Raw genomic sequence first — 18,440 nt, forward strand, 5'->3', positions numbered from 1 at the left:
TCCGATGCGATCTAATGAATGCACCGTGACAAAACTATGGAAAAAATGGTTTCAAGGTGAGAGAGTGAGAGACACTGATACTAGTTGAAATTGCTGACTTGGTTATAAACAAACAAACAAAGGCTGAGTTGGATAAACAAATTGGCCAATTATTGTTTTACTATCTCTATTAAATTTAGAAATAATTTTATGTCTCAAGCAAGAAAACTCTCATAATTATATACAAAATTAATTCAAGTTCTTCTAATTTACATATTTTAAAGATTTTTTTTATCATCACTGAATTATTTACCGTACCCTTACATATTTTCAAAATATAAAAACTTATCAAATACAAAAAAATACACTTGATTAATAAGATGACAATAATATTTAGCTATAATGAAAGTGAAAACATCTTGTATATATTGTAGTGTTTATATTATTCAGTCTATGAATTCAGATTTTACTTTTCATTCATAAACACTAGCTATCATGGTATCAAAGCCAGGAAAATCTTACAGATGATTAAATAAAAGTTTACTAATGTACTATCGGGACAACAAAACTTTCTCATCATTATCATGAGTTTCATAATATTCTTCTCCTTCCACCTTTAGTTGTTCCATTTCTGATTCAACTAATGCAACCATTCTTGCTCGCTCCTTGTCCCTCGGGTATGTGAAATAGAGAAATGAATAAATGAAGACACATACTGCAATTGGAATTGCAATTGTGCTATAAAGTGCCTTAGCAAGTGATGCCGCATTTTCTCTATCAGTTTCAATGATCTTCACAGAATTTGAAGATCCTTTTGGAATTGGTTTATAACCATAAACATGTTGAGCTAAAACGCCAACAATTGGTGGAGCAAAAGAAGCCAATGTACTCTCAAAAGATCGATCCAAAGCATATATAGCCGCTCGCGATTTCTCAGGGACTATTTCTGCAAATATTGGATCATTAGTTGCTGGTGCACACCAGAAAGTAATTAATCCCAAAATGACTAAAACCAAACCATGTACGAAGGGCGTGGATGGATCATTAGGCAATAATAACAACAAAATTGCTGCTAAAGGAATGGTTGAACCCGCACTTATTTGTGCCAACATTATTCTTCCGGTGTTTGGTAACCGTTGAGATAAAAAATCCCCAAACCATCCTCCAAATAGACCACCAAATGAATTAGAAATTATAAATACTGTCCAAATAATTGCTGTTGTACCATGTGAGAAGCCTATTAGTTCTAACCAAAGAGTGAAAAATGATAAACTTGACCCTCGAAACGATCCAAATACTCCCTGAGCTACAATTATCTGAAATGATGGAACTTTTATGACTGTTTTTGCTTCTGTTATTAGATCTTTCATTTCTGAATAAAAGGACTTGTTTGGAGTTTGATATGATGTAGTAATTTTGTTGTCTTTTGGAAAGTGTGGATCATTAGCAAAGATGCGTACTAATATACCAACTATGACACTCACCAATGCAACAATGTGAAAAGCTATTCTCCAACCAGATATACCAAAGATTGATGTTGAGGCTAGTAGTACTGCAAAGAGAGAACCAATGATGCTTCCGAGGTTTCCTGTTAGATGAAGCCACCCAAAAGCTACACCACGGTTGCTATCAATTGTGGAGTCGGCAATTAGGGACTGGATTGCTGGAATAACGATGGCTAGTCCAATCCCATTGAAAGCTCTTGAAATTGCAACCTATTGTACATGTTAGAGTATAGTAACTACAACCTTCTCAACACTTAATGTGTGTAGTTTTACTGCTAGGGTCTTTAGAATCCAAAAAAGTGCAAATCTAACTACCTTTTCAAAATGTTTCACTTTTAGAGCTAGATGGAATCATCAATTTAGTATCTAAAAGCATCACTCTTTATAAATGTAGTAAATAATTTCTCAAGTATATAAAATCCGTTAATTTATCATACTATTAAGATGTTATGGATTAAATTAACTAATTTTCTTTTATATTATCCCGAAGGTTCCTATGGAAAGGCGACCTAATAATCCGAAGTTCGGCTAAGAAATAACTAAAGTCCGACTAATAATTATTCCACATGAATCGAACTCAAGTTCTACCGAATGATTTGTCTAAGAGAGATCATTAAGACTTGAAACCAATAACTAAATCTATCTAAGTGTGTACTGTATCAAAATTGTTTTTTTTTTTTTGGAATATAAATATGAGTTGTTAAGTGACAATGAATTTTCACTATCAAAACAGTTGTAGAAAAGTACTAGAATAAAAAAGTGAAGTTTTAAGAATCAATTTTTCATTATGAAATGAAAAAAGAAAAAGTAAATAATATAAAAAAAGTCTAGTTGTCTTTGTTCTATAGATTATGATAACTTTTTGACAAAAAAGATGATCAGTTATAAAAGCACTGAACCCACTATGTCCATAACCAAAACAATCATAATAAACAAGCCTATGAAAAATTGAAAAGAGAGGTAAGAACCTGCAAGAAGGTGGAGGAGACAGCAACGAGGAATGTAGCGGCAGCCCAAAGAAAAGCACCAAGAGCAATGACATGTGCACGATTGTGTCGTGTGGCAAGGTAAGCAGCAAGAGGGTAACAGAATGCTTGAACCAGGGATCGGAAAAGAGTGAGAGAACCTAACGCAGTTGGGTCAGCGTTGAGTTCATCACCAATCTCTTTGTATACTCCTGGTAACAATGACTCATCAGCTCTCTCCATAATACCTGCTAGATTTACCAGTACCAATGTTACTGTCTCTGGTTTCATCATCTTTGTCTTTGTTTTCTATGGATGATGAATAACTCTGTTTTGTGTTTCAAGGTATTTGTTAGGTCTTTGGAGGAGACTGAGAGATGGGGTTGACTGGAATGTGTATGGGGATGGGCATGAGTAGAAGAAAGTTTTGGAGAGAAGAGAAGATGCATTGATTGTTAAGACACTGTATGTGGCTCAAAAGTCAGGACATTTCCAAGAGTTGTGACTTTTGGCCTACTATAAATCAGATATTTTCGTAGAGAAAGTACTCCCTCCTTCTCAAAATATAAGCAAATTTTACTTTTTAGGTTCATTCAATTAATGATGTATGTGGTCCATAATATGAACCACATACATCATTAATTGAATGAACCTAAAAAGTAAAATTTGCTTATATTTTGAAACGGAGGGAGTAGTGATTAAGATGATTAAAATGGTAAAAGTAATGAATTTAACTTTTTAGAAGTCAAAATATTATTGAATCCAATGCAAACATACTACTTTTTGTTATCTTAACTGATGTCCTTCGAGTATCCTAAATGTGTGTTTGAATGGAGGTTTTACGAGGGGAAATTATGAAAGTTTACTTTTCATTTTTAAATTATGAACACTATGAAATGTTTTTTAAAGAGTTAAAATATTAACATGATAAATGATCATATAATATTTTAATCGCACTTAATTTATTTTAGAAAAACATGTTATATAGTCTGTAATTTAAAAATAAATATTAAACCCTTCCATCCCTTCCCTCTCCTAAACCCTTAATCCAAACACACTCGAGTACTTGGTAGCTTAACCCATTTTCAATTCAACACACAATTTATTTATAATATTTGAATTCAATTAATGCCATGAAAAAACAAAAATGCGAGAGTATACACAAGCAAAACATTTCCTTTCCTTTCACCCCTTTGCTAAGAAATTTTGATTTTACTAATTTTCTGACGAAATATCTCATTCTTTTGGAGTAAACAACTAAATTTCTCATTTACAATGTTGAACACGTTCTACTAGATCCTTGACATCATAAATATTTTAAATTTGTAGTAAACATCAAATTCGTCTTGCAATAACTATCATATTTGATCATTTTGCATAAATTAATAAAAATGAACTCATGATAAAAGGCCGCATAGACATTGGATGTGTCGATACATGATGATTTTGAACACGAATTCTTCACCTCTAAATGGAGCTAAAATAAGGGCATAATACAATCTAAAAAGCCATAACATGATGTATCTTTCTCTATCTAAATGGAGCTATCATTTTTTCAAATAAGGCTCCACAATTCCTTGCATATATGAACTATCGGGACAACAAAACTTTCTCATCATTATCATCAAACTCTATGTTCTCTTCCCTTGGATAATCTAAATCATCATCAACCTTGCTACTTTCTTTACCTTTCAGTTCTTTTGATTCTAAAACATGAATTTCGCAATATTCTTCTTTTTCTCTTGTGCAATCTTCCACCTCTAGTTGCTTCATTTCTGATTCCTCTAATGCAACCATTCTTGCTCGATCTCTGTCTCTCGGGTATGTGCAGTAAAGGAATGAGTAGATGCCGACACAAAGTGTCAAAGGAATTACAAAAACAATACAGATCGCCTTGGCGAGTGATGCTGCATTTTCCCTATCTGTTTCGATTTCAACAGAATCAGAAGATCCTTTTGGAACTGGTCTATAACCAAAAACATTTTGTGCCAATAATCCAACAACAGGAGGAGCAAATGATTGCAATATAGACTCGAAAGATTGATCCAAAGCATATATAGCTGTCCGGGACTTCTCAGGAACTATTTCTGCAAATATTGGACTGTCCACATAGTTAAATTTTGAAAAAAACATTAATGACAGGCCAGCAGTCAATGACTCAATATTCAGTAGTTGTTAGTTTGAATTACTATATATAGTTAGGTTCCCAAGAAGTTACCATTTTAGATTTTTAGGATATATACAAAATTGACACATAAATACGCTACAAAATTTTCTCAATATATATGCGCAAAAATCATTAAAGGTACTAATATAAAAGAGTTAGTACATACTTGTTGGTTGCTGGAGCATTCCAGGATGTAGCAAATCCCATGATGACTAAAACCAGACCATGCATGAAGGCTGTGGATGGATCATCAGGTAACATTAACAACAGAATGGCTGCTAAAGGAACAGCTGAACCAGCACTTATTTGGGACAACATTATTCTCCCAGTGTTTGGTAACCGTAGGGATAAATAATCTCCGAACCATCCTCCAAACAGAGACCCAAATGAAGCAGAAACTATAAAGAAGGTCCAGAGAATTGCTGTTGTACCATGTGAGAAGCCTATTAGTTCTAACCAAAGAGTGGCAAATGACAAACCTGACCATGGGAATGATCCAAAAACTCCCTGAGCTACTATTATCTGAAACGATGGAATTTTTATAACCGATTTTGCTTCTTTTATTAGGTCTTTTATTTCAGAATAAAAGGACTGGTTTGAAGTTTGATATCTGTTGTCATTTTTTGGAAAGTGTGGATCATTAGCATAGATGCGTACCAATATACCAACTATAACACTAATCAATGCAACCAGATGAAAAGCTATTCTCCAACCAGATATGCCAAAGATTGATGTTGAGGCTAGTAGTACTGAGAAAAGACCACCAATAATACTTCCAAGGTTTCCTGTTAGTTGTAGCCACCCAAATGCCACACCACGGTTGCTATCAATGGTGGAGTCAGCAACTAGAGACTGAATTGCTGGAATTACAATGGCTAGTCCAATGCCATTTAATCCTCTTGAAATTGCCACCTAATCATATTTATGCAAAACTATAATCATTTATTGATGAACAATGCCATTCACTATACTTACCAAATATATAGATTAGTAATGTTGTCATTCACCATTAGCTCTCACTGGTTAATAACATTTTTTCAAGAGCTTAAAACACTTTTTGAGATGCTACTTCACTCATTTTTATCCTCATATCTTAATTAAAGATATATTTTCAGCTAATTTCACCACAGTTTACAAACATTTCAAATTCAATCAGCTATTTTTTCAACTATTCGCTAATTATAAAGTAACACATTGCCTTGCCTAAGATAGAGAAGTTTCTAAGGATGCAGCAGCAGTAAAGAGTTTAGATTTAACGTCCCCATAACTTCTACACTAACAACTAACTGTTCCCATGGACAGCTGGGACTAGGGGTCCAAAATTCCATTTAGTAACTACCAAGTCTAGGCAAAATAAAAGTTGACTTGAACCAAAGTTCCATGTGGCCAAACAAGTCAAAAGGAGAGGTAAATAAGAACCTGTAAGAAGGTGGAGGAGATGGCGACGAGGAAAGTGGCAGCAGCCCAAAGAAAAGCACCTAGAGCAATAACATGTGCACGATTGTGTCGCGTGGCCAGGTAAGCAGCCAGAGGGTAACAGAATGATTGAACAAGGGATCGGAAAAGAGTGAGGGAACCTAACGCAGTTGGATCAGCGTTAAGTTCAGCACCAACCTCTTTGTATACTCCTGGAAGCAATGACTCATCAGCTCTCTGCATAATACTTGCTAGATTTACCAGCACCAATGTCAATGTCTCTGCCTTCATCTTTCTTTAAATGATTACAAACTGTTCCGTTTACCACTCTGTATGCATATCGGAGATTGGACCGGAGATGGCTTTCGACGGTCAACGGTATTTGCTTCTTGCCTCAATACAAGCTGCTGATGTGATGCATATAGGTCATGATGGTATGACCATGTTAATGGTTTGGTTTGATCTCTACATCCATACATCACGGTTTTCTTTCTTTAGTGACAATCTTTAATTGAATCGATATCTTGTACGACATACCACACATAAAATTTTAAATTTGCAACTGGTATTTGTTTATTAGCAAAAATCTTGCTAAGTGCTAACCCATGTGCAATTTTGTCGATGTATGTGATGTGAATATAACTAAAATTATATAAAACAAGTTGGTGAATTTTAAAAAATAACAAGTTGATGGTCTAGTATGAAACTCTTGAAATTGAAATTGCCACCTAATATAAAGCAACAAGTAGGAGTTAGAAAACGAATCATCATATTTATAATTATGCAAATAATCTTGGTCTAATTCTTTTAAGGTTTGCTTCTGCAGCGCATTTAACAAATCCTAAATGGAAAAAAAATTGTCCCTAAATATAAGACCTTCTATAATTTTCTATATGCATTTATAACTTTCTTTTTCTTCAAAAATACATTATCTATTGATACTACTAATTTATCTACCAACATCAAAGGTTAACATTGAATATATTTATATATAAATGATAATTTAACAATAGTGATACAAATTTTTTAATCCAACAAATTTTTCAATACATGTGATCGTGTTCTCAAATATACAACGTTAACGACATGATCATTGATTCTGAATCAAACAAGATGGGAAAACAAACAACGTTGCGACTAGACGACGAACAAAACATCGACTTAATGAAATGACAAAATCACATAAAAAACTTATATATGTGAAAATTACTTATTTAAATTAACAAGGTGGACAAATTGATGCCAAGAGGGTAATTTCTTATATATAAAAAATACACAAAACCACCCCTTATCGGTGGATGAAGAAGGAGAGAATTTAAAGAGATTAAGTAAAAAGAAATGCTGAAAAACGTAATCAAGTTTACTTTCATCAAAGAGTCAAGATAAAAATACAATATGTATACAGCCCAAAGCATTGAAAAGTTCTTTAAAAAAAAACATTGAAAAGTTCTTCACATCAATGTTTGAACTTTGAATTTCTCTATAAAAATTGTATTTTTCCCCCACCTCAACTCCATTTACAAGCTTCAAAGTTATATTTATGTATAGAGTTAGTGGCACGCCACTCTAGCTTTGCGTCATTTCTTTTGAATGATGCAACTATGCAAAGTCAACCAGAGAATGAGAACAAGAGCAGCACTCTCTTTTTAACATTCTCTCCAATACTCATTTTTTTATTGGCTTAAATCATAGTGAGTCTCACATTTTGGAAATAGATACTACTTAAAGTGATGAGTCATACATTGGTTTCATCCAACAAGAGAATGAGTGTTGAAGAGAGAGTGTCCTTAACATTTCTCATGAGAACAAACATGGAAGTTTCAGCACTAACCATGTAAGTATATATAAATGTTCATGCCAAAATGCACAAAACAAGCAACAGGCAATAAAGAAATTTGGTCCCTTCCATTGTTGGGTGTAAGAAAATTTCTGCTATTGCTAATATCTCGTCCAACAACTACAAAACATGATGTGTTCCTCAGCTTCAGAGGAGAGGATACTCGTGACAACTTCACAAGTCATCTTTATGCAGAATTGCATGGAAAAAATATTGAAACATTTATAGATTATAGACTTGGCAGAGGCGAAGAAATTTCACCAGCACTAGACAAAGCAATAGAAGAATCAACAATTTATGTGGTCATTTTGTCAGAAAAGTATGCTTCTTCCACATGGTGCTTGGATGAATTCACAAAGATACTGGAATGTAAGGAGAGATATGGAAGGGAAGTGATACCTGTCTTCTATAAGGTGGATCCGTCAACTGTTAGGCATCAGAGAGAGAGCTATGCCGAAGCTTTTGTTAAGCATCAACAACGATATAGCTGCAGAGTGGACGAGTGGAAGGCTGCTCTAAACCAAGTAGCTGGACTCTCAGGCTGGGATTCACAAGTAACCAGGTCAGTCACTATTTTCTTTACATGCACTTGACATTAGTACTCAGGCTGGGATTCAAAGGTGGTTTTGTTATTTACATGAAATATTATCTATGATTTAAGCAAATCCATCATAATTTTAATAAGTTCGTTAACTAAATTTGCTAAACTTGATATAGTTTGACTTGTTTGATTCAAGTTGTTTGTGAACTTTAATCGTGTCAAACTCGAATCAAGTTTTGAGTTGAACCAATTCTTATCGAGTCGAGTTTAAACGAGTTTGACTCAACTCGATTCATTTCCAACCCTAATTGGGACGAAAAATCTTAAATGATACTTGATTTGAAATGAATGAAGTATTATGAGACTGTCTTATGAAAATGGACAAATAGTTTTATAGAAGACCCTGTATATAGAGGATGTACCTAGTAATATAAGTGTGAATCGTGCATATAATTTCCTATCAGTTCATCCTCCACTTGTTTCATCGGTTCCTGTTGACTCGTTGTGGCATAAAGAGTTGTGCTTTTTGCTTGGCGTTTGTTCCGAGACAGGTTGCCTACAAAGGACAATTTGCATCGGCGTGGTGTTCTTGATCGTGACTCAAGGATGTGTGTGGCTGGGTGTGGTTCGATCGAATCTTCCCAGCACTTGTTTTTACATTGTAATATTTTTGGGGCTGTTTGGCATTTCATTTATAGATGGCTTGGCATCTCAGCGGTCATTCCTGCTCAGGAGCAAGATCATTTTAATCAATTTAGTGTCAGTGATGGTATCGCGAAGACGCGCCGCTCTATATCTCAGGTTATTTGGTTTGCGACAGTTTGGGAAACCTGGAAAGAAAGAAATAACAGGCATTTTAACGACTAAATTTGCTTAATAAGTCAGGTGGTCGATAGGATTAAGTCTCTCGCATTTAGGTGGTTGAAGGTGAAATTTCCTACTCTTCCCTTTAACTATCATGGTTGGTGGCTTAGTCCGTTCACCTTGTTAGGCATAGGCTGATAGTTATTTCTTTTTTGCTTCGTTATGTACAGTTTCCTCTTGTAAATATTGTTTTGACATTGTTTGTCTTTCCTATGTACACCTTGTGCTAGGAAAGACTTTTTGAGTTGGTAATATATTCCATTTTAGCCTCTTCAAAAAAATATATAAGTGTGAATCTATAATGGTGCTTTTTCTTATTAACTCCTTGTTTTCCTTTCGGTTATTTTGTATGAGAAGACTAACGTTGTACTGTTTTTTATTATGTGCCAGACCAGAACACACACTTACAGAGATTGTGAAAGATATTTTGAGAAAATTGAATCATCGTGTCTTAAGTGATTATGAAGGAATGATAGGAATTGAAAAGCATATTGAAAAAATCCAATCCTTGTTGCTCCTCGAGTCGGCTACTGTTCGAATCATAGGAATACGGGGCATGGGAGGGATAGGCAAAACAACAATTGCCAATGCAATCTATCATCAATTCTCAACTCAGTTCAGTTCCAAAAGCATCATTCTAAATGCTCAACAAGAAATAGAAAGAGCTGGACTACGCCATGTACAAAGAAAATACTTATCACAACTTCTAGAGGAAGACATTACATCCTCTGGATTCAAGTTTTCATACATTCCAAGGCTTCAACGAGGAAAGGTTCTCCTTGTTCTTGATGACGTGAACGATTCAGATCAACTTGAAGGTTTAATTGGTCGTAGTACCTTTTTGGCCTTGGGAGTAGAATCATTGTGAGTAGTAGAGACAAGCAAGTGCTTGAGAATGCCAATGCCGATGAAATATATGAAGTTAGGGAGATGGATTTTCAAGATTCTCTACAACTCTTCTGTTTAAGTGCTTTTAAACAAAACTATCCAATATAAACTTATGTGAGCTTATCAGAAAAGGTATTAAATTATGCTAAAGGAGTTCCATTAGCTCTCAAAGTTTTGGGATTATTGCTTCTTGGCAGAACAAAGAAAGCATGGGAAAGTGAGTTGCAAAAGCTCGAAAAGCTTCCTGATCTTAAAACTTTCAAAGTGTTGAAGTTAAGTTATGATGAACTTGACGGCGAACAAAAGGATATATTTGTTGACATAGCTTGTTTCTATAGAGGACACTTGGAGAATGTTGTAGCACAAACATTGGATTCTTGTGGTTTCTCTGCTCACATTGGAATGGACATTCTCAAAGAGAGGTGTCTTATATCTATTTTAGAAGGTAGAATTGTGATGCATGATCTAATACAGGAAATGGGACATGAAATTGTTCATCAAGAATGTGTTAATGACCCTGGAAAACGTAGTCGATTATGGAAGCCTGACGATATTTATGAAGTGTTAAGAAAGAACAAGGTATGTTCTTTACTCCCTCAAATCTCATTTGAAAGATAATTAGTCTCAATGAAATTTATTTTACCACATATTGGAAATTGCTTACAAATTATTTTTTCATGCAACCATTTTTTTTTCAATTTTTTTTTCTCTTGTTGTAATTTTGTATGTCGCTTTTAGGGAACAGATGCAATCCAGTGCATATTCCTGGACACGTGCAAAATAAAGAAAATTGAACTACATGTTGAAACTTTCAAGAAGATGCATAATCTTAGAATCATCCAGTTCTATAACCCTTCTTCTCCCTCTCGGATAAACTCAAATGTGATCCTTCCTACATTTCTTAAGATTCTCCCGGATGATTTAAAATTTCTTCGTTGGGATAGCTTTCCTCAAAGATCTTTGCCCCTGGAGTTTTGCCCAGAAAATCTTGTTAAACTTGATATGCCTCATAGCCGTCTTGAACAACTTTGGGAGGGAGATCAGGTAATTCATTTCAAGTTTTATGTTGTGTGCTTTGCCTTTGAGAGATAAGAAGTCTATAAATTCTAATCTTATCAGTGTATGATTTAATCACTCAAGAAAAATGAAGTCATTTTCGTTTTTCTTTCTTTCAAAATTTACCAAATGGAATAGTACGTATTCACCTCATAAATAATATCAAGTTCATTGAATTTTTGTTCATCTTTACTTCTTGTTCTAGGCTTTACCAAATTTGAAAAGGCTTTGTCCCCAAATATTGAAGAAATAATTCTTAGTTATTTTGTAAAGTTGCTGCAAGTTTACTCCTCGGGCTTCCTAAGCAATCTTAGTTGTTTATGTTTAAATGGTTGTGTCGAGCTTAGGAGTGTAAGTCTTCCTAGTAACATTCTATCAACATCTTCTGGATTAGTTGTTCTCTATGGTTGTCGCAACCTTGAAATGCTTTTAATAAGTTGTAGAACTGATGTGGTTCAATCATACAGTTGTTCGCATTTTGATGGATTCTGGGACTGGGAAGCAATAGGTAACTTTAAAGATAAAGATAAAGTAGCAATACTGTCGCGTGGTATGGAGCCGTCAAAAAATGCAGGGGGTTACGAGATTGGAGAATATTACACTTTTGAGTTTAACCCTACTGCTGATGCTGACAGATACGAAAAAGAAGAACCATCAGACAATATATGCTTACTAAACATGAAAGTGATGATAAAGACCACGCCCTCGTTGTATAGAAGTATCAACGAGCTTTGCTGGTTAGATATCTCTAATTGTGAATCACTTACATGCCTACCAGCTGAACTTTTCAATTTGAATTCTCTGAGAAGACTTTATCTCGGTGGTTGTTTAAAGTTGGAGGAGTTACCTGAAATCGAGGAGACTATGGAAAATCTAACAGTGCTCATCTTAGACAAAACAGCAATAAAAGAATTACCTTCATCCTTGCACCATTTGGTCAGGCTTGAAGAGTTGAGCTTGCAAATGTGCACAAGACTTGAGACGATTCCATCTTCCATTGGAAGTCTCAGCAAACTCTTCAAGTTAGACCTTACCTACTGTGAATCACTTGAAACCTTTCCAAGCAGCATTTTCAACTTGAAGCTTACAAAACTTGATTTACATGGTTGCACAATGCTTAGTACCTTCCCAGAGATCTTGGAGCCTTCAGAAAGTTTTGCTCACGTTAACTTAACTAAAACAGCAATTAAAGACCTGCCTTCATCATTGGAGTTTTTGGTTGGGCTTCAAACCTTGCGCCTCAGATTGTGTAGTAATCTGGTGTCACTTCCTAACGGCATTGTTAATCTAAACCGTCTATCCCTGCTTGATTTCTCTGACTGTTGCAGATTAACAGGTATCCCAAATAACATTGGTCACTTGTCATCCTTGACAGAACTTTCACCACAAGAAAGCAGTATTGTGAACCTTCCTGAGAGTATGACTCATCTCTCAAGTTTGAAATCACTTGATTTAAGTGACTGCAAAAGGCTTGAATGATTTCCAAAGCTTCCACCAAATCTAAACCAGGTTTCGGCATTTGATTGCCCATCCATTAAGAGAGTGGTGCCAAATTCAAGGTTAAAACTCCTGTCTGATTCCAAAGAATGTACCTTTAAATTTTATTTCACCAATAGTCAACAACACGATGAATACTTTTGGGGTGGTATTGGAGACGAAGCATGGATTAGGATCAATGAATATAAGTCAGTGTTCTTCTGTTTTTCAGGGAGTGCAGTTCCTGGTTGGTTCCCTTACCGTTGCCAGGGAAATTTTGTAATCATGAATGAAGATTCTCTGTATCCGCGTGGTAAAAACAGTCTCGTTGGATTCGCTTTGTGTGTTGTTTTGGGACGTGTGGATTACACAAGAACAAGAGGTAGTAAATTTACATACAGACTATCATTTGAATCTGAAGGCCAAAGACACTTTCTTCCCAACCATGATCTAAAAAGCTATTTCCACTGGAAGGGTCGAGATAGGTTTTCTGTTCAAGATCACACATTCCTATGGAAATATCAATTGGACTTTGAAAGAATTGGCAGCAAGCTATTTCATGCCCAACACTTCGCTTTTGAGATCCATCAAGACTATCATCATCACTTACGTTTTCAAAATCATTATCTCTCAGGTTTTCAATCAACCGTCAAGGTGAAAGAGTGTGGAATATGTCCTCTGTATACCAAATAAAATGATGATAATGGTATGAGATTCTTAAATAATAGCGTTGAAGAACCGAGTGGGAGCAAAGCTGCATCATTATTATATTTTGTATACAAACAAAAGATGATGATACATCGCTTTTATTTTATTTGACCTTTTCTTTTCGGGATATACCTTCTTAATGAGATATTTTTTCTCTTTTCAATTGCAGCATATTTGTCTCAAATTTTGTAGGAGAACATGCTTTTTTATGTATAATAACTCAATAAGGATTTTGTTAGCGCCAAAAAAAAAACTCATTAAGGATCGTTAAAAAAAAAAGGTCAAATGCGTCTAAAGGTTGTTTTTCGTTTTTTCCAAAGTCGTCCTTTAAGTTTCAAAAGTCCCAAACAAGTCCTTTTAGTTTTTGAATCGTTTCAAACAAGTCCTTTTAGAGGATGATGGTGATGATTTAGATGATAGCAACAAAGAACATTATCCACCATTTGTCATGCCTAAAAAGATGACTAATTTTAAGTGGGTGTTAGGAGCCAGATTTGGTACCAAAGATGAGTTCAAGGAAGCAATTACCAACTATGCTATCTACGATAAGACTTGTTTGAAACGATTCAAAAACTAAAAGGACTTGTTTGAGACTTTTGAAACTTAAAGGACGACTTTGGGAAAAATGAAAAACTTAAAGGACTTTTAGATGCATTTGACCAAAAACAAACTATATAAGTTTTGCCATGCATAGAATTCATCAAATAACTTGATTTTTCAAATGAGCCCTACAACTGTAAGGTTAACTACCGGGACAGCAAAACTTTCTCATCATTGTCATCCAAGTCAATGCTCTCTTGCCTTAGATGATTTATTTGATCAATCTTGTTACTTTCTTTACCATTCAGCTTATTTGATTCTAAAACATGAATTTCACAATATTCTTCGTTCGTGTAGTTTTCATCCTCTAACTGGTGCATTTCAGTTTCGTCTAATGCAGCCATTTGTGCTCGCTCCCTGTCCCTCGGGTAGGTACAATAAAGGAATGAATAGATGAAGCAGCAAATTGCAATAGGAATACCAATTGCAGTATAAAGTGCCTTGGACAGTGATGCAGCATTTTCTCTATCTGTTTGAATCTGAACAGAGCCCGATGATCCTTTTGGAATTGGTTTATAACCATAAACATGTTGTGCTAAAACTCCAACAACAGGCGGAGCAAACGATGCCAATATAGACTCGAAAGATCGATCCAAAGCATATATTGCCGTCCGGGACTTCTCAGGGACTATTTCTGCAAATATTGGACTGTCTACACAGTTAAATTTCAAAGAAAACTGAACGAAATGCATATGACCAATAGCTGTTAGCTACACTTGAATAATTTTATCATGTTACATAATTTTCATCACTTATAGAAACCCTAAGCACACAGGTTAACAGCAAACTAACAGCAAAAAAGCTCTACATGAGAGAAACCATTGGTGTATTTTCTATGAGAAAAACCTGGAACAAGAATGAAGCAGACACAACCCCAATTCAGAGCAAATTTATGCAATAAAGAAAATTGATTAATGCAGGAAATCTTTTCATTTGTAAAAAGTTAACTAGGAAAGAAAATAGTTTCCCCTTGATTGGTTGCTATAAAAAAAATCTACAATGTTATTATTTAATTCCATACCTAGCTGTGATTGATGGAAGTAGAAGTAAACTATGACACATGTATGAAGGGTGTGAATATTGATGTCCTCACTTTAGGAGGACTTTACCTGATAACCACTCCCTAACTCAAAAACTAGTGTCATAACTATACCTAGTCAAAGACGAAAAGCAAAACTTTGTATTTTATGAGCAATTATAGATTGATAATTAATATACTATTCCTGCAATTGCTGTACCTCTTAGAAATAACATAACTAGATCATAATAATGACATGTAATACTCATTATAAAGTCATGGGGATGGAAGATACACCAACCCTCTGGACAAAATTAAGAGCTGAAATGTTCAAAATGTGTTTGATGCATTTCTACTTCTGAAGAAATGGAAAGCCATGAAAAATAATTTAGCAGAATGATGATGTTTGGATACGTTTTCAGATTTTGCGTTCATGTCGGATCTAGGTAGGTACTTGCGAAAACCTATACTGATATTTATCGGTAAATGGGGAGACTTGACAGAGTTAAGATTTGAAGATGCCATAATTCTCAGCTCTATAACTAACCTACTTAACGCAACAGTATGCAAATCGGTAGGCAAAAACACAATATTGACAAAGCTTACTTTAACAGAAGTCTAATCTATAATCAATTTGTTGGATGTAGTTCTAAGTATATTGCAAAGAAATTGCACCTTTTCTAATAAGCTATAGCTACTGATATAAGGTAATCACTTGATCCCACATAATACTTTAACTTCAGCAGTTCAATATTCTTCCAAACACCGTCGCAGTTGCTCTTAATGGTTATTATTTATTTCATTAAAAAATTAGTGGCTATTTAAAGCAAATGCAACGAGTCTACGTTTTTTTGCTAAATCTCAATAAATCATGTGAATTCTAAAACAAAAGAAAATGAACAGGAACATTCATTAATACATACTTGTTAGTTGCTGCGCCATTCCAGGATATGCACAATCCCATGATGAACAGAGCCAGACCGTGCATGAAGGCTGTAGATGGATCATCAGGCAATCCCAACAACAAAATTGCGGCTAGAGGAACGGCTGAACCTGAGCTTATTTGTGACAACATTATTCTTCCGGAATTTGGTAACCTTTGGGATAACATATCCCCCATCCATCCTCCAAACAGACCCCCAAATGAAACAGCAACTATAAATAGGGACCAAAGCAATGCTGTTGTCATGTGGGAGAAGCCTATTAATTCTAGCCAAAGAGTGGCAAATGACAACGCAGACCAGGGAAATGATCCGGAGACTCCTTGAGCCACAAGTATTTGAAATGTTGGAATTCTTATAACTGACTTTGCTTCTTTCAGTAGATCTTTCATTTCAGAATAAAAGGGCTTGTTTGGAGCTTGATATGTAGCTCTTCCGGCTTTCTTTGAAAACTGTGGATCATTAGCAAAGATGCCTACTAATATACCAACTATGATACTCACCAATGCAACAATGTGAAAAGCTATTCTCCAACCAGGTATGCCAAAGATCGATGTTGAGGCTAGCAGTACAGCAAAGAGATTACCAATGATGCTTCCAAGGTTTCCTGTAAGTTGCAGCCACCCAAAAGCCATGCCACGATTGCTATCAACAGTGGAGTCAGCAACCAGGGACAGAATTGCTGGAGCAACAATGGCAAGTCCAATCCCATTTAAACCTCTTGAAATTGCCACCTAAGAATCCGAATAAAGAAAAAAAAGTGGGAATTAGAAAACATGGGCGAGTCATTATTGTATGATGTACTGATCAAGGATATACCACATTCACCAAACAACTTAAATTTTTGAATATTTTGTGAAAAATGCCTTCAAAACTTATGTGCAATGTGTGTAACTTTTGCATTTTCATTTACAAAACTTAACTTACTAACTTTTTTATGCATTGTTACAAACATTTCTGTAGACATTCAGAGTTATAGATTTATCATTTTTTAAATAACGAATGGTGTTACAAATACAAATCCATGAATCAAAGGGAAGAAAATCATAGGCATACAAAAGGCAGAAAGCATATCGATACCCACGATGCTTCATATTAAGAAAAATATTAAATTGATTAAAAATGATTAACTACCTACTAACAACCACTAACTGACTTGTAAGCTATGTATTTTGGTTGTATGTTTGTGTCTGTTAAAAAAATAAGCATAATAAGTTCTGATAATAGCTTTGGGAGATTCTTCTAGACAGACCACGACAATTGATAAAAAAATGATTATTTATAATTGACAGAATACAAAAGCTGATTTTATATAGTGATGCTAACTAAACTAACAAATCATAACTAAATTGTAATTAAAAGCAACCAACTTGCAATTATCTAGAACTAACTTCAACTTATTTTAAGACTTCAACTATATAGAACTAACTTCAACAGTTCAACTAATTCTAGCTAGCACTTCAATTAGAGTAAACATATCAAAATCGCAAATACACCCCCGTTGTCTCTTTTGTGTGTAATTTTATGGACTATATCGACTAACGGAAAAACACATCTAATGACTAAAATGATCAACAGAAGACATATTCGAGAACCAAAATGACCGCCTATGGAGACACCACCGAGTATATGTTAGTAATTTTAATTTGGATACACTAAAAAAACTATAATGACAACACATCACACACGTTGAGAGACCAAAATAGTTGTTCAGAAACCAATTAACGACGGAAAAAAAGAGTAAAACAGAAATAGAAATGAAGACCTGTAAAAAGGTAGATGAGATGGCAACGAGGAACGTAGCGGCAGCCCAAAGAAAAGCACCAAGAGCAATAACATGTGAACGATTGTAACGGGTGGCGAGGTAAGTAGCAAGAGGGTAACAGAATGATTGAACAAGTGATCGGAAAAGAGTGAGAGAACCTAAGGCGGTGGGGTCAGCGTTAAGAGCAGCACCGACTTCTTTGTATACTCCAGGTAACAATGATTCATCGGCTCGTTCCATAATACCTGCTAGATTCACCAGCACCAATGTTACTGTCTCTGGTTTCATCATCTTTGTCTTTGTTTTCTAAGAATGATGAATAACTCAGCTCTCTGTTTTGTGTTTTCGATCAAATAACGTAGAAGAAGGGGTTGACTGGGATCATTGGATTGCGGCTTATGTGCTTCACTTAGACACAAACCGCGCTTTTTACGACACCAAATTTGCTCATTTCTAAAAATAACTCAATACCAAAAACTAACGACAAGGATGTTTGAAGATATTTTTTTATTAAAAAATAAACTTTGAATATGTTTTACAATGTTAAATTTATTCATAATTTTTTCTTTGTCAATTTCAGTAAGTTTTTCAAATATTTTAATTTTACCTTGTATTGTTTCATAATTTATAACAGAGGAAAAAATTAATATGTATTAGAAATTTCAATATATTAAAATAAACTAAAATGTTTGACTAGAGATCAAGGTGTAATTT

General features: G+C 34.9%; 4 protein-coding genes and 1 pseudogene across 5 annotated transcripts; 2 read left to right on the forward strand and 3 right to left on the reverse strand.

Annotated features, from left to right (window-relative positions):
* Positions 1-377: 377 nt before the first annotated feature.
* LOC25501920 (high affinity nitrate transporter 2.5) lies at positions 378-2,945 on the reverse strand. The gene is made up of 2 exons (XM_013591363.3): positions 2,453-2,945; positions 378-1,694 (listed from the first exon to the last, which is right to left on the reverse strand). The coding sequence occupies exons 1-2, from the start codon at positions 2,741-2,743 to the stop codon at positions 531-533; spliced, it is 1,455 nt and encodes a 484-aa protein (XP_013446817.1). The 5' UTR covers positions 2,744-2,945; the 3' UTR covers positions 378-530.
* Positions 2,946-3,789: 844 nt separating this feature from the next.
* On the reverse strand, positions 3,790-6,654 carry LOC25501921 (uncharacterized). 2 transcript variants are annotated; one of them, XM_013591364.3, is made up of 3 exons: positions 6,036-6,627; positions 4,783-5,528; positions 3,790-4,550 (listed from the first exon to the last, which is right to left on the reverse strand). In XM_013591364.3, the coding sequence occupies exons 1-3, from the start codon at positions 6,321-6,323 to the stop codon at positions 4,040-4,042; spliced, it is 1,545 nt and encodes a 514-aa protein (XP_013446818.1). In that variant the 5' UTR covers positions 6,324-6,627; the 3' UTR covers positions 3,790-4,039. The 2 variants fall into 2 exon arrangements, with proteins under 2 accessions (XP_013446818.1, XP_024628508.1); XM_024772740.2 differs by having other exon boundaries at positions 4,376-4,536; positions 6,036-6,654.
* A 995-nt stretch (positions 6,655-7,649) lies between these two features.
* On the forward strand, positions 7,650-11,565 carry LOC112416092 (disease resistance protein RPV1-like; annotated as a pseudogene).
* Positions 11,453-13,570, forward strand: LOC25501922 (disease resistance protein RPV1). Its single transcript, XM_024773220.2, has one exon. It carries the CDS (start codon positions 11,642-11,644, stop codon positions 12,695-12,697), a length of 1,056 nt encoding a protein of 351 aa, XP_024628988.1. The 5' UTR covers positions 11,453-11,641; the 3' UTR covers positions 12,698-13,570.
* A 528-nt stretch (positions 13,571-14,098) lies between these two features.
* Positions 14,099-18,184, reverse strand: LOC25501923 (protein spinster). Its single transcript, XM_013591366.3, has 3 exons — positions 17,727-18,184; positions 15,944-16,695; positions 14,099-14,650 (listed from the first exon to the last, which is right to left on the reverse strand). The coding sequence occupies exons 1-3, from the start codon at positions 18,015-18,017 to the stop codon at positions 14,149-14,151; spliced, it is 1,545 nt and encodes a 514-aa protein (XP_013446820.1). The 5' UTR covers positions 18,018-18,184; the 3' UTR covers positions 14,099-14,148.
* Positions 18,185-18,440: the final 256 nt, after the last annotated feature.

Source organism: Medicago truncatula, chromosome 8 (genome assembly GCF_003473485.1).
Source record: "Medicago truncatula cultivar Jemalong A17 chromosome 8, MtrunA17r5.0-ANR, whole genome shotgun sequence".
Classification (NCBI taxonomy): Eukaryota; Viridiplantae; Streptophyta; class Magnoliopsida; order Fabales; family Fabaceae; genus Medicago; species Medicago truncatula.

Bases quoted from the DNA above. Each gene is read 5' to 3' on its own strand.
- LOC25501920 (XM_013591363.3), bottom strand. From the start codon at position 2,743: ATGATGAAACCAGAGACAGTAACATTGGTACTGGTAAATCTAGCAGGT. The intron at 1,695-2,452 runs GTTCTTACCTCT...CATGTACAATAG, and splicing joins TCTCCTCCACCTTCTTGCAG to GTTGCAATTTCAAGAGCTTT.
- LOC25501921 (XM_013591364.3), bottom strand. From the start codon at position 6,323: ATGAAGGCAGAGACATTGACATTGGTGCTGGTAAATCTAGCAAGTATT. The intron at 5,529-6,035 runs GTTCTTATTTAC...AAATATGATTAG, and splicing joins TCTCCTCCACCTTCTTACAG to GTGGCAATTTCAAGAGGATT. The intron at 4,551-4,782 runs GTATGTACTAAC...CTATGTGGACAG, and splicing joins AATGCTCCAGCAACCAACAA to TCCAATATTTGCAGAAATAG.
- LOC25501922 (XM_024773220.2), top strand. From the start codon at position 11,642: ATGCTTTTAATAAGTTGTAGAACTGATGTGGTTCAATCATACAGTTGT.
- LOC25501923 (XM_013591366.3), bottom strand. From the start codon at position 18,017: ATGATGAAACCAGAGACAGTAACATTGGTGCTGGTGAATCTAGCAGGT. The intron at 16,696-17,726 runs GTCTTCATTTCT...TCGGATTCTTAG, and splicing joins TCTCATCTACCTTTTTACAG to GTGGCAATTTCAAGAGGTTT. The intron at 14,651-15,943 runs GTATGTATTAAT...CTGTGTAGACAG, and splicing joins AATGGCGCAGCAACTAACAA to TCCAATATTTGCAGAAATAG.